We start from the raw sequence: 14,724 nt of genomic DNA, 5'->3' as shown, positions 1-14,724 counted from the left end.
GTTTTTGACATCCTGTTGTCTTGTGAACAGAAAATGCACTTATAAATTGTTTTACGGTGTTCTAATTAAGCTGTTATTGTTAGGGTTGTTTTATATTTTCTTTATAACATTAAATCAATGTTTAGCAACACCATTATAATATAATATATATATATATATAATAATATAAAAATATTGTAATATCTTATAAAGTTTGCCATAGCTTTTAGAAAAGTTTATATACAAATGTTGTTAATGAATGGAAATAATGAATGGAAAGTGAAAGATCCTAATGTAAATGTACATTTTAGCAAGGAGCATAAAAAAATCGAACGTGGTGTAGAAATAACTTTCATTTACACATACAAATAAATAAAATTCAAACTTAAAACTTGTCACACTCCTCCAATAAGTTCTAATATACTACATGAAAGACAATAGAAACATAAAACTTATTATTCAACACACTTTATTACACAAGTGACAATGCAAGCAGGTCAGGACAGCAATTCAGGCCTTTTCACAGAAAGACTAATGCTGAACATCTAATCCTAGGTCCTTCCTTTTGGTAAGTAATTACAGCAGAGCCAGGATGTCTTACAAGCTCTAATCTGCAATATATTTGAATTTGCGTGTTTGCCTGAAGAGTAATTACACAGATATATTCCCCCTTCCCCACCTAACCCCCACCCACCACACCACAGCCGACCCTTTCCCTCTCTTCTCTCATCCCCAGTTAGCATTATCATCGTCTGTTTTCGTCAATATGTCTGTGACCAGACCTGTGCCGATGGTTTTGTTTCCATCTCTCAGAGTGAATCTTTGACCCTTTTCCAGAACCATCGGCTGGCGAAGAGTGAGGGTGAGAGAAGTGTCTTCCCCAGGCATCACCATCTCCTGAGATGCAGAAACACAGGTCAACTACTACTGCAGAAACACAGATCAACTACTATTGCACAAACACAGGTCAACTACTGCTGCAGAAACACAGGTCAACTACTATTGCACAAACACAGGTCAACTACTATTGCACAAACACAGGTCAACTACTGCTGCAGAAACACAGATCAACTACTGCTACAGAAACACAGGTCAACTACTGCTGCAGAAACACAGGTCAACTACTGCTGCAGAAACACAGGTGATGCACAGGTGATCAACAGGTAATCATCAATATGGCACTATTTTCTGAAAGTTAAGTACCACTGATCAAAACTCTGAATCCTGCATAAACCAACCCTTTGTAAAATAACAGCAATGCTTTCATTTTTGATGTGAGTCCAAAAAATTGCTGTTTTGAGCTTTCAAATTGTGTGTTTGCGGCTGCGCGCTCGTCGCTGCGTGAGACAGATGGTGCTTCTTGGATAGCGAATAACGAAAATGCAGAGGATAACATTTAAACAATAGGAAATATATTTTCTTAATTTCTCCAGTACCGAAAGCAAAACTGATAGCGTAAGGGCTTATCGATTCTACAGTCTTTCATAATTCAGCACCGGGGACAGTTTAACATTGGGTTTCCAGTACCCATCCCAACCAGTGACACTGCAGCACCAAACTACAGTGTTGTTGATGCTGTGTGAGGGCTTCAGGGGAGTGTGTAGAGAGGGGAGTGGAATTTCTTTACGACGAATGGTATAACCAATGTGTTTCGCTGTGAATATAAATCACCATATATTAGGGCTGGAACAACGAATCGATTAAAATCAATTATTAAAAGTGTTGGCAACGAATTTCATTATCGATTCGTTGTGTCGCGCGATTATTACGCCACTTAATAAGTCGCGGAGATGTTTGAGTATTTTTAAAAAAAAGTGAGTTGAGCGCGGAGCAGAGCGGAGGTAGAGGAAAGGCCATCGGAGAGACGTTGTTGAGTAACGTTCTGAAACACATGGCGGAGAAATCGGTACGACCCAAGTCATCCAAGGTGTGGGAGCATTTCACACTAAATACGTCGAAAGGGTGTGTTAATTGACCGAGGTGAAGTTCATTCTATTCGACATTCGTCTCACATTTGGCGCTACTTTGCAGAGTCGCGTTTGGAACCGGGTGAAAACTACCCAAACCATTTTGAAAAATGTAGACTTTTACAATATTTTTATGAATATAAAACCTCTAATAGCTTAATCCTTGCAAATCTTAACTTTTCAAAATTGTATCAAAAAATCTTACATATACACCAGATTATTCTTATAAAGTCTGGCCTACTTCCACAACATTTCAATTTTCACAAATGTTTTAAAAGAAAACTTAAATTGCTCATCTCTGAAAATAGCATTAAATCCACGCTAATATTAATAACTTTCAAAATTGTGTGCCTGTTTGTGCACATTCTGAAGATTTTTTGCACTGTCAGTTCTGTTTTTGAATAAAGGGTTGGAAATTAATGCTTTCATTTTTTTAAATCTGATTCATCGATTAATCAAAAAAAGAATCGACAGATTAATCAATTACTAAAATAATCGTTAGTTGCAGCCCGAGCATATATACTCCTGAACAATGCATGCTCATTATTGTTAGCTTCAAAGAAGTTATTGTCCATGTTAGCTTGCAATATGAAAGCAGCATGTTAACAACATACTTTCAGTTTTTTTCTATAATCTTTGGATCCAAGCACCGCCCGATGCACGTATTTGAATGAACCCAGAGTAACCCACAGGAGACAGTGCTTCAGTCACTAGGGACTAGAGACCTACAACTTGACTTGGACAAAAATGACTTGTAAACCTATCTGCCACAAACATATAGAAGTGTTCATACCTTGTCTCCTGGTAGGGTCACCCTGCAAGTCATGTCCCAGGTCAGAGAGAACATGACAGGCATGAAGTTGGTGACAAATGGCTTGTGTCTCCCTCCTTCCTCCTTACTTAAAACATACACCTGGGAAGAAGAGGTGGAGATCCACTTGTGAACCAAGTTCAGATGGCCTTTGGGGTAAACCATGTCCATAAAATTAAAATATATAAAACTGTAAATGTGTCAGACTGGTGGCCAATGTAAACATTGTGGGCAGACAGTGTAATGCCTGCAGGTTCCAGTGTCACACCTGCGCCTTGACTTTCTGGTGGGGCTGAATAGAGCCAGGTTTGCTCATGACCATGCCCCTCCTCATGTCCTCTCTCTTAACGCCCCGGACCAGAGCACCCAGGTTGTCCCCGGCCTCAGCCCGGTCCAGGGATTGGTGGAACATTTCAATACCTGAGAGAGACAGGTCAGAGCAGAGAGACAGGCCAGAGAAGAGAGACAGGCCAGAGCAGAGAGACAGGCCAGAGAAGAGAGACAGGCCAGAGCAGCGAGACAGGCCAGAGCAGCGAGACAGGCCAGAGCAGAAAGACAGGCCAGAGCAGAAAGACAGGCCAGAGCAGAGAGACAGGCCAGAGCAGCCAGAAAGGAGTGCAGAGGAAGAGAGAGAGGTCTTTATTGGGAAGGTATGACAATGCACATAGAATCAGTTGGAGTCAGGTGGCTGAGCGGTGAGGGAGTCGGGCTAGTAATCAGAAGGTTGCCGAATCGATTCCCCGCTGTGCCAAATGACGTTGTATTCTTGGGCAAGAACTTCACCCTACTTGCCTCGGGGGGAATGTCCCTGTACTTACTGTAAGTTGTTCAGGATAAGAGCGTCTGCTAAATGACTAAATGTAATGTAAATGTAGAATAACCCTAACCCTGCAAGCAGCCAGAAACATTGTGTTGATTTAGAATGTTTGCAAATCACAAGCTGGATTTTGTATGAAAGGGAGTGAAGGCTGTTCCTGCCTTGATACTAGTTTCTGTCAGAGCCTCATGGAATGGACCCACGTATCTTAAACTGGTGAAGCTACTGAGGCTGTGATGGTTTCATGCCTGAGTTACGCTGCAGAACAACCCAAAGCTGGAAGAGAAATATCTGACCCTTCGGTGAGGCTTTCACATACCTGTTACCACAGACTTGAAGACTCGATTGTGTCCAACAAATTCACACTCGTCCCCCTTCTTGATGACCCCCCTCTCCAGAGTGCCTGACACCACGGTGCCTCTGCCTGTTAGGGGAAACCAGCACTGTGGTAACGAATGACACAACTGATCTGTCACCTGTTGTTGTGCATGTCTTTACATTACATCCATTAATAAAATAAATAGTGTCCAGATAAATTAGCCCAAACTGAAGAACACAACTGTTGTAGTTACAGTTACAGCTCACCTGGGATAGAGTAGAGGCCCTCTATAGCTGACCTGGGATAGAGTAGACGCCCTCTATAGCTCACCTGGGATAGAGTAGACGCCCTCTATAGCTCACCTGGGATAGAGTAGACGCCCTCTATAGGCAGCAGGAACGGTTTATCCAGCTCTCTTTTAGGCAGAGGGACATAGTTATCCACCACATCCAGCAGCTGCATCACAGCATTCACCCCCAGGTCAGGTTGCCTGCTCTGTGGAACCAGAGAGACCTGGTTACAGACTCCTCACCAAGCTAGCCACAACACACAGCCTAACATATGACGCATACAGCTGCAGAGCTTGTTTTTCCACGTAAAATAAGTTTGCTGTCTGTGAGCAGTCAACCAGGATGAGTACCATCCTGCTGTCTTCAAGGTGAGCTCTGGAACTGGACTTCTCACACACATGGAAGCAACAGTATACCTTATCAAGATACTTTATCAAGAGTTGTCAGATAAGGTCCATGGACAGTTGTACATGACTTGGCTGCTACTCAACCTGACAACGTCACGTTGAGTCGGCAGTACTGGTGACCCCCAGTCTCTCACCTCAAGAGCACACAGGGCGGAGCCGATGATGACCGGCGTGTTTTCACCATCATAGCCAAACTCAGTGAGCAGCTCCCTGATCTCCAGCTCCACAAGCTCCAGCATCTCCTTGTCCTCCACAGCATCGGCCTTGTTCACAAACACCACCACATGCTCCACGCCGATCTGCCTGGCCAGCAGGAGGTGCTCTCGTGTCTGTGGCATCTGGCCGTCTGTGGCAGCTACCACCAGGATACAGCCGTCCAGCTGAGAGGTGCCTGTGATCATGTTCTGCACAAAATGGGACATTCACGAATCACAAATCAAGGCCAAGCAACTTTTTTTGTAAATATATAAAAACTAGTGGTGGGCCGTTATCGACATTAACGTGCTGCGTTAATGTGAGACTTATCGGGCGATAAAAAAAAATATTGCCGTTAATCTGTGTGTATGCCTTGTGTGTGTATGAAATTACCACATCAAACATGACGTGCTAACATGGATGCAGCTATGAAGCCACCGGGTTTGCTTCTGGGAAAAATTATTTTTAAGAATCTTCCCACTGGAAACCTCGACAAGACTAAGGTTGTTTGCACCTTGTACTATGTGGAATTATTTTACTGTAAGAGTTCTTCCAGTCTCAAATACCATCTAAACGCAAAGCATCCCTTAGCTAATGCGGAAGATGCCGGGCCAAGCACTGATGTAGCGCAGGGGAAGAGTCGTCGTCAAACTACTGTTTGAGTGTAACCGAGGAAAGCCCGTCAGCACAGCTCTATCAGCCAAGCTAACTAATCTAATAAACAGTTAATAAACACAAGTACATCTTATTGAAAATAATTACTTTTCATCACCAATTATCATAGTAGAACAGGTTTCTCAAGCAGTGTGTGATGCATTTTGGAAACAGGAGATGAGCCCCTGGTCTAATGCGCCACCTGGCTTGAGAAACCCGTTCTCAAAGACTTATACTTTTAGTCACTATTTGGGTAGCACATATTCTGAATGCCTTCGGCGGAAATCAAATGAGCAATTTTAATCTAGATTCATCTAGATTAACGCCAAGATTACAGTGAGATTAATCTAGATTAAAAAAATAATAATCTATGCCCAACACTAATAAAAACGTATTTATCTTGCTACACAGCACTGTATACAAGAAGGATATGCTGTAGTCGAGGGGAGGCAGGTTTGGGGGGTGAACGTGCGGGTGAACGTGTACCTTGACATAGTCAGCATGGCCAGGGCAGTCAGTGTGTGCGTAGTGTCTGTTGGCTGTGGTATACTCCACATGGGAAGCATTGATAGTGATGCCGCGAGCCTTCTCCTCAGGAGCATTGTCAATGTCCTCATACTTCTTGTAGCGAGCTCCTCCAGCCTCCGCCAGCACTGAGGAAGCACGCAAGGTACAACAAGGTGGTTAGCTGCTCATTGAGTGGGGTTAGACCATTCCTAATCTATTTCGCATGTGACATAAATCAACTAATTGAATAGACAACAACAACTTTACAAGTCTGTGATACTTTCTAAGTGGTTTGGCTCTTATTAATTATTTATGGCCAAGGATCAACTATGAATAATATAGGGCAGAGGTCTTCAACCCTGGTCCTCAGGGACCCCCTGTCCTGCACGTTTTAGATGTTTCCCTGCTCCAACACACCTGATTCAAATCAATGGGTCGTTATCTAGTTATGCAGAAGCCTGTTAACGACCATTTATTTGAATCAGGTGCTGGAGCAGGGAAACATCTAAAACAGGTAGGGCAGGGGGTCCCTGAGGACCTGGGTCGAAGACCTCTGATATAAGGTACCAGTGCATCACAAATAAAATGGTGCATACAGTATATCTATATACAAGCTGATACAAGTCATTGTAGTTCTTTTATCAACCATCATCCTCCATATATCTCGGGAGATCATCGAAGGTGAGATTGCTAGGTTAGAAGATGTGCTATTTACAACATGAACCATCAAAAAGTGATTTGATGATGATGGTGGTGCAGTAGTGGGTAAAAATATATTAGGATTATTATTTTGATTGGGAGGGCAAGGATGGACACTAACTCATTTGTTAAACGTGATCATACAGTGTGTCGGGAGCTTTACTGCATACATCCACCAATCAAGTGACCACAGGCAGGGTCAGCAGGTACCTTTGGTAATGGCAGCCGTTAGAGTGGTCTTGCCATGGTCAACATGACCAATAGTGCCAATGTTCACATGAGGCTTGTCTCTCGCATAGGTTTTCTTGGCTTCTGCTGCAAAGGTTCGTCTACTCAGTGGCACAGTACACTGAAAAGGAGGAAATAACAGAAGAAATTAGATCAATAGTTGATTTTCAAATCTACTTCAAGGCTATTTCTTCTAAATATTTCAGGGCACAACATTGTGTTCTCTTCATATTAAAACACTCACCAGTTTAAAAGAGCTGTTTAGTAGACCTGGTGAGGAGAGCTGAAAGGCTGTGAAGAGAGAGATGTTTAAGTGGAGAGATAGCTGGAATAGCCGGGCCTCTATTGCAGCTCAGATCTGTAAGTGACGAGGGATCCTGGCACAGCAGCTCTTCAATAATGATAATCGTTTCCTGGCTATCTTTGACTGACATTCAAGGCTGGCAATTAAAACGTTGATTTTACTTATTTACTCAATGTTATAGTTCAGAAATATACATACACATATACACATGTAGAAGAAGGGTTAGAGACGCCCGTTGTGCATTACTATTATAGCTACTTTCGCATGTGTAACGTGACCTTGTTGGTTCTAAAGGAGCAGCTAGCTAGCTTTACAGCATCCTTTCCTGCTTTATTTATAGCTTTTCTGAAAACGTTCGTATCCGATATAATTATCATATTAGCACAGCATATCCAGTCTTCGAAAGAGTTTATCACATACGACATTAAATAAGCATGGTTGAATTTGTTTGGTAACGTACCGGAGAGACATGCACGAAGCCCCACGAGCGCCGCCATCTTGGATTAGACAACCGGATTTGTCGTGACGTGATCATTTAATGTAAGCACGATTCCACAACCAAGTAGCTAGCAAGCTAGGATGTTCTAGTGTGTTCCAGTCAATCCAAAGAAAGCTATATTATTACGGGAGAAGTGACTTGCAGCAACACTGAAAAGTGGTGTCTTGAATGAAGACGCACCACTCGGATAGAGTAACATCCCGCATCAAGGACGTGGGAGCTAGCTACAAAACGAAGAGGGTGAGTTGAGTAGTTAACACCACTAACTGGAGTAAACGTGAACCTTTCTATGTACAACTAGCAGAAGTACAACTAGCCAACAGTTGAATGAGCAAGTGTCACGATTTGGCTGGCCTTTGGAAAGCGATAGCCAGTACGAGTTAAAACCCTTACAGTACTGGTGTTAACGTAATAGTGTTATGTTAAAGTCTAAGACTTTCGTGAGCATAGTTATAGTTAGTGGGTCAACCATGCCTTGGCTTGTACGCGTCGTCACGTAGGCTACACGTTCTGTAAGCACACGGTTAGCATGTCCAAGTTAACCAACCTATTGGAAAGTAGGTGACTAGCTAGTCTAGCTTGTAGCCACTAAAGGCCTGCCTTGAGAGGGGGGGCTCAAACAGCCATGTCTCTAACTACACTGAACAATAATTTCACAAATGCATGTAAAGAAATGTAAATGTATATATAGATTAGACCCTAATATATATTTCCACCCTTTTCTGTGTGCTGTATGATACATGTGTTAGCTCTTTAGTTGTTTTAGTACAGCAGTGCCTCTAGCTAGGTGTTCAGAATGAAGCCGCCCACACTGTCTAAAACATGTTTTCAGCATAATACAACCAGCATCCAGTTAACATAGTTACCATGATACCCAATACAAATGTAAGACTTGCTGATGACTTTTCTTCAACCATTCAGCCATGGCAGAAGGGAACAGGAGGTATCCTCCAAACCTGCAGGGGGTGCTGCGGCTAGCGGTGGAGGCAGGCACGTCGGCTGATGGACATGCCCCAGCAGTGCCCATGTCAGAGGAGGTAAAGAGCTCTGTTAGCAGGGGCTTTACAAAGGAGGCAATGGGAGTTGTAACTGGATATGGAATCTAAGTCATACAAAAGTAGTTTTTGGGGATATCAGCCCTAATAGATTGTAAGTTAGTTTGTTCAAGTTAGATCTAAGGCACATACTGTAACTTAACCCTGCACATGCATCATCCATAAATATATACTGAGTATACCTCAGTGAGTAGTGAGTATTCACTTTACTATCTGACTTGTCCTCTCTCTCTTTGTCTCTCTCTAATTAAGAGAAAGGACTTTTTAAGAGGAGTACTTGCTGAAATGAGTAAAGGACAGATGAATGAGGTTGAGCAGATGAAGGAGTGTCTGGTGGTCCTGAGCAGGACAGAGGGGTGTACACGGGGGAGAGGACAGGGGGACGAGGGAGAGGATGAAGAGGATGACAGGGAAGCAGCACTGGAGCTGCTCTCTGAGTTGTGTGAGAACCTGGACAATGCGAGAGGTGAGAACGTTCACCGTATTTTAAGGCCATCTTCCCAATGAGCATTGTTCCCACTTCCAAAAGGAAATCATAACACAGTACAGAATTAGACGAAACATCTGATTTGTTTCTGAAATTTCAGATTCAAATATTGATTAGATAAGTTTTACATTACATTTAGTCATTTAGCAGATGCTCTTATCCAGAGCGACTCATAGTAAGGACAGGGACATTCCCCCGAGGCAAGTAGGATGAAGTGGCTTGCCCAAGGACACAACGTCAATTTGCATGGTTGGGAAACGAACCGGCAACCTTCTGATTAAAATCCCGATTCCCTAACCACACAGCCATCTGACCCCCGTCTCTTGCCACCTTGTCTCTTAGACCTGATGACCCTGGGGGGGCTGGACCTCTGTGTGTCCCAGTGTCTGTGCCACGCCCAGAGCGGAGTGAGGTGGCGCTCTGCCCAGCTCATCGCCTGCTGTGCCCAGAACATGCCTGAGGTGCAGTGCCACTTGCTCAGCAAGGGGGCGCTATCAATACTGCTGCAACTGACTGACTCTGATCCTCATCCCACTGTCAGAGTCAAGGCCCTGTATGCCGTCTCATGTAAGAGTGTCATCACTTATTCAAAAGCTGAACATTTGCATGGTTTCCCGCAGAAAATTGGTTAGTTAAGGGGGGAGGGTGGGGTTTGCTGCGGTAGAGGGGGGAGGGTCGTTTGTGAGATAGACTAATGCGTCTCGCAGAGAAGGGAGACTGGCGTGTGTTGCTGAGGCTGATTTGATTTGTTTACAGAAGCAGCAAATCAAGATATAGTGGCTATTGTCATTTAGTCAGTCACTTGTTTTTGAATGACTGGAACAATTAAACCAAAGATGAATTCTTATGAAGTATTTACTGTAAATGTGTGTGTGACAGAACTTGAGTGTACAAGAGTCTTACCTCCAGTCTCTGTTCTCAGGTCTGGTTCGGGAGCAGGAGGCTGGCCTGCAGGCCTTCCTGTCTGAGGATGGCTTCTCGGTGCTCATGCGAGGAATGCAAAGTGACAATGAGAAATTGAGAACAAAGTCTGCTTTCTTACTGCTGAACCTGCTCAGAGCCCACCCAGAGCAGACAGGTAGTGTTGGCACCTAGATCATGTTCATATTAACATGAAGGCACCATCTCAGCTGACAGTAGCTCTTCCTCCCTCAGACACGGTTGTCTCTATGGGCATGGTGCAGCAGCTGGTGGCTGTCCTCCGTTCTCCTCACTCCTCTTTCCATGAACATGTGCTTGGGGCCCTCTGCTGGTAAGAGGTACACACACGCATCACACATCCTCCATGAAGGAAACCTGAACTAAAAGCCCTTGTTGTGTTTGTGTAGTCTGGTGCAGCAGTGTCCTCAGGGCCTGCAGGACTGCAGGAGTCGTGAGCTGGGCCTGGACGAGCTGCTCACCCAGCGAGCTTCTGACCTCCAGGACAGAGACGAGTGTCAGGTGCTGCTGCTGATCCTGTCTACTACAGTAGTCTGGTGTTGTGTGCTGCTGATCCTGTCTACTACAGTAGTCTGGTGTTGTGTGCTGCTGATCCTGTCTACTACAGTAGTCTGGTGTTGTGTGCTGCATGCTGCTGATCCTGTCTACTACAGTAGTCTGGTGTTGTGTGCTGCTGATCCTGTCTACTATAGTAGTCTGGTGTTGTGTGCTGCATGCTGCTGATCCTGTCTACTACAGTAGTCTGGTGTTGTGTGCTGCATGCTGCTGATCCTGTCTACTACAGTAGTCTGGTGTTGTGTGCTGCATGCTGCTGATCCTGTCTACTACAGTAGTCTGGTGTTGTGTGCTGCATGCTGCTGATCCTGTCTACTACAGTAGTCTGGTGTTGTGTGCTGCATGCTGCTGATCCTGTCTACTACAGTAGTCTGGTGTTGTGTGCTACATGCTGCTGATCCTCTGCACTTCTGTGATGTTTTTTTTCCACCTGTCCACCTTCTCTCACAGGAAGAGTTGGACTTCTGTATGAGTCTGAGGGCAGCTTGTTTCCATGGACGGCAACATGATGACAATGGAATGGATCGCTGAAGTCAGACACTTGTGTCTTGATAACAAGGACTTTTGAAAGTTGACTGCTTTTTTTTCTGCAACAGAAATGTAATATCAGCAAATGATACCTGTTATTGGACGCTTTCATCTAAGTGCACAGGATCCTTGAGGAAGTGAACTTGCTTTTAGGAAGAATGATTGTCAAACTGGATTTGAATGTGCTCAAATCCACATGTTCTGTAGTTCAGATGATGAGTTATGGACAGCATAACAAATAAGCATCTTCATTTCTTCTGAATGTTTATGTATTTTTATTTAGTGTATGACAGTGCATGGTAATATTTACACAAGATTCACAAGTCCAAGTGTTTTTCAGCTATTAACTTTCCAGATTATTAATCCTTTAATGCACTGTGTTGCTTAAATCTCAATAACATTCTATAAAACAAAATGTGAATTTCCTCTGTGGTCTTTTTTTAAAGGTAGTACTTTTAATCTGAAACTGCTATTGTAGAAGTGCTACCGTTCAAATGTTAAATTCCATGTTTTATTATTTAAGGGTTATCAAGACCTCTTCCATTTGGCAAAGTCGTCAGTGCTTTCACCAGCTCTGATGTCACCCACAGCTATTAGAAGCTGTGCCAGGTAGTATGTTGTCATTACAGTTGCTTTTCCTTGGTTTGTTGGTTCGATCACGTTAAACAACTGTAGGGCGAGTGTCAGGTCAGATGTCATGAAGATCAAACTACCAAGGACAGTCAGCGGGCGGCGGGTGCGGAAGGCTAATGTTGCCATTAAGACAATCAGGATGATGTACACTCCCACGCCAGGAGTTAGGATGGCTGAGTCTGGTGCTTCCTGAAGGAACGGGAAAAGGTATGTGTACATACCACCTCCCACCAGCCAGAGCAACAAGTACATGACCAGAGAGCAGCTGGAGGAGGTGGAGGCCGTAGAGTAGCGAGCAGAGAGGAAGGTGATTGAGTACAACAGGTGGGCCAGTGCAAAGGAGGCCATTCCTGAGGAAGAACACAAACAGTTAGATGTGTGTCTTTGTGGTACTGTGTGACAACCTATGTTTTCATTATGTGCCACTCAACCAGATGAATGTATACAACTAGTGAAGTGGGAGACTTCCATATGTTTACAAGTAACTCACCAAATAATCATTAAAAGACTCATTTATTGGTCTGGATCAGGCAGCAGATATTTGTTTAGAAACTGATCCAACTGACTTCACATGAACAATGTAGGGTTGAATGTTGATTCAACTGTTGCTCTGTTATGTTGATGAAGTGGTGAATGCCCCAGTGTCAGATGTTGTACTATTCTACTGTAAGTTGATTCTCCAAATTCAATAATGATATGTAGTATTCTTTGACGGGTTTCATTCAAGATGGTGTTTGTACAGATCCTTCTTTTCATGAAGGGATATGGCAGGGTATTTGCAATGAAAGTTTGTGTGATCAGTTGTATAATACGGTAGGGATGTTAGCTTTGTTTTGGGGGATATTGAATGGAAGTGCTGACCAAAAAATACCTACCCATGGATTGTTTTTACTCAACCTCAAAATATAATGTAGATCAATTGGATGCTTCTTGCCTCCTTGATATTTAACTGACCCTTGGTGTACCCTGGATCAGGATATTCAGAAGCACCCTCACCTCAACTGGATTACTGAACAAGACTCGTAGATTAATTCTAATGCTTGGAATTTTCACCCCAAAAAAAGTGTCCTTATTCTTTTGTAGGTGCCATGTAACCAAAGCTTCAAATTCCTTTGTCACAAACATCAAGATTCTTTAACTTGATTTGGTCTACAGCTAGACAGCCACACCAACAAAACTGACTGCTGTGTTCATGTTAAGAGAAAACTGAATCCTAGCTCACAAAATCCTGCTGCTTTGTTTTGTCATTAACAAACACATGCCTGAAGACACATAAGAACATGAGTCTCTCCTTAATTACCATGGAGGAACATCTCAGGCCATATGAGACAGCAGTCCCCAGCAGCAGAGAACACCAGGCCCCCGGCCACCCCCAGGACACTCTGACCCCCGCTGTAGCTCATCACCAGCAGCGCCAGCAGGAGGGTGGGGGCTGCCTTCACACCTGCGGCCAGCGGGGAGGGGGAGGAGTCAGGAATCCACAGGTAGAAGTAGCCAGCAGCAGCCAGGAAGAAAGGAAGGAGAGAGACAAACAGAACGCAGGACTGAGACAGAGAAGTGATAGTGAAGGGCAGAAGAAGAAAGAGGGGAGAAATATTAAGAATTGATGTGATAAAGCACTGGAGTGCAATGTACATATAAAAGGAAACAAAACAGGACCACAGGATGCTGAAAATTTGGACAGGTGATCATAGATTTATGTGTAGAAGATATATAGTGCTGCATTGAGCACAGAATAGTTTCAGAAAGCATGTCAAAGTGAGTGAAAGAGTTGGAGGGTTAGGCTGTACCGTGTTCCTGCGTTGTCTTCTGTCATAGGCATCTGTCTCCAGGATATCCATCTCACACACTAAAATCTGCGTTTTCAGTGACTAAAGCTCTTTGGTTTCTTCAGTGTTGCTATGTTATTTCCTGATTCCAAGCCTGTTGCTACAGATCCTCTCTGTAACTCTCTCTTCTCTTCCTCTCTCTGTCTGTCTCTGGGACTGTCATCTTATCTTCCATTCTCTCTGTGTTTGACCACTCTGAACTTTGGACCAACCTCAGTGACATGTTATCTGTCGGATTGTACTATCATAATCAAGCCCCATCTGTGTTAATTTTATAAGGGTGACCATTGACATTTCCAACTAGTCCAGATTTTTGACATCACCAGCCAAAGTCCAACGTTGACATAGTATAGCTGAAGTATAGTATAGCAAAATAAGATTAACAGCGTAAGCATGGCTCATTTTTATATTCATTTCCATAGCATGTTCATGTTTATACATCAGTATCTGTATCTGCTTCTCTAGAATCAAGGTTCATAGGGCCTGAGGACGCCATTTAACTATGAGATGATAATTTGTATTAATTGGTAATTATTACTCTTCCCCCCCAAAATTCATGATTTGGTTTTCACATATTTCTCTACTTTGATCTCTCGATATCCCTTCACACACAAACTCCCCTTACAATGTCCCTACACACTCACAAACTAGTTTGAAAGCACTTGTCTTTTTTTTGGTAGAACCGTTTAAAATGAATTGTGTGGAAGGGCACTGTGAGACTGCAAAGCTCTTCATTGTCATTTAGCAGATGCTCTTATCTTATATTTATTGTATACAATTAGTTTTGTACAAGTTTGTAAAACATTGGGACCAGTTTAAAGTTTTCAGTCTGTTGCTTTGTGGGTCAGATGAGTGGGCTGTCTTCTCAACATCCACTTTCTGTCTGTCAGGAATATTTACCAACTACTGCCCCATCCGTTCTGTACCTGACATATGTCATGTCATATCTAATAGTATGATTATATATAGGACAGATGTTTGGAGCCCAGTGATGAGACAGTGGTGGTTCTCTCTCTGCCCCT

At 43.4% G+C, this 14,724-nt stretch overlaps 3 protein-coding genes across 3 annotated transcripts; 1 reads left to right on the top strand and 2 right to left on the bottom strand.

Moving 5' to 3' along the window:
- Positions 1–431: 431 nt before the first annotated feature.
- Positions 432–7,775, bottom strand: tufm (Tu translation elongation factor, mitochondrial). Its single transcript, XM_084677842.1, has 10 exons — positions 7,638–7,775; positions 7,118–7,164; positions 6,856–6,994; positions 5,926–6,092; positions 4,725–4,994; positions 4,256–4,388; positions 3,894–3,998; positions 3,026–3,177; positions 2,740–2,859; positions 432–876 (listed from the first exon to the last, which is right to left on the bottom strand). Exons 1-10 carry the CDS (start codon positions 7,672–7,674, stop codon positions 706–708), a joined length of 1,341 nt encoding a protein of 446 aa, XP_084533968.1. The 5' UTR covers positions 7,675–7,775; the 3' UTR covers positions 432–705.
- On the top strand, positions 7,776–11,665 carry hspbp1 (HSPA (heat shock 70kDa) binding protein, cytoplasmic cochaperone 1). The gene is made up of 8 exons (XM_084677845.1): positions 7,776–7,916; positions 8,598–8,713; positions 8,984–9,197; positions 9,561–9,785; positions 10,141–10,296; positions 10,374–10,470; positions 10,547–10,658; positions 11,163–11,665. The coding sequence occupies exons 2-8, from the start codon at positions 8,600–8,602 to the stop codon at positions 11,241–11,243; spliced, it is 999 nt and encodes a 332-aa protein (XP_084533971.1). The 5' UTR covers positions 7,776–7,916; positions 8,598–8,599; the 3' UTR covers positions 11,244–11,665.
- tmem86b (transmembrane protein 86B) lies at positions 11,492–13,881 on the bottom strand. Its single transcript, XM_084677846.1, has 3 exons — positions 13,664–13,881; positions 13,174–13,417; positions 11,492–12,223 (listed from the first exon to the last, which is right to left on the bottom strand). The coding sequence occupies exons 1-3, from the start codon at positions 13,712–13,714 to the stop codon at positions 11,769–11,771; spliced, it is 750 nt and encodes a 249-aa protein (XP_084533972.1). The 5' UTR covers positions 13,715–13,881; the 3' UTR covers positions 11,492–11,768.
- Between the last annotated feature and the right edge of the window lie 843 nt (positions 13,882–14,724).

The sequence above is a fragment of the Hypomesus nipponensis genome, chromosome 17, assembly GCF_054491055.1.
Source record: "Hypomesus nipponensis isolate SF chromosome 17, ASM5449105v1, whole genome shotgun sequence".
Taxonomy (NCBI): Eukaryota; Metazoa; Chordata; class Actinopteri; order Osmeriformes; family Osmeridae; genus Hypomesus; species Hypomesus nipponensis.
Note: the sequence above shows the minus strand (reverse complement) of the source record. Positions and strands in the feature narration are given on the sequence as shown.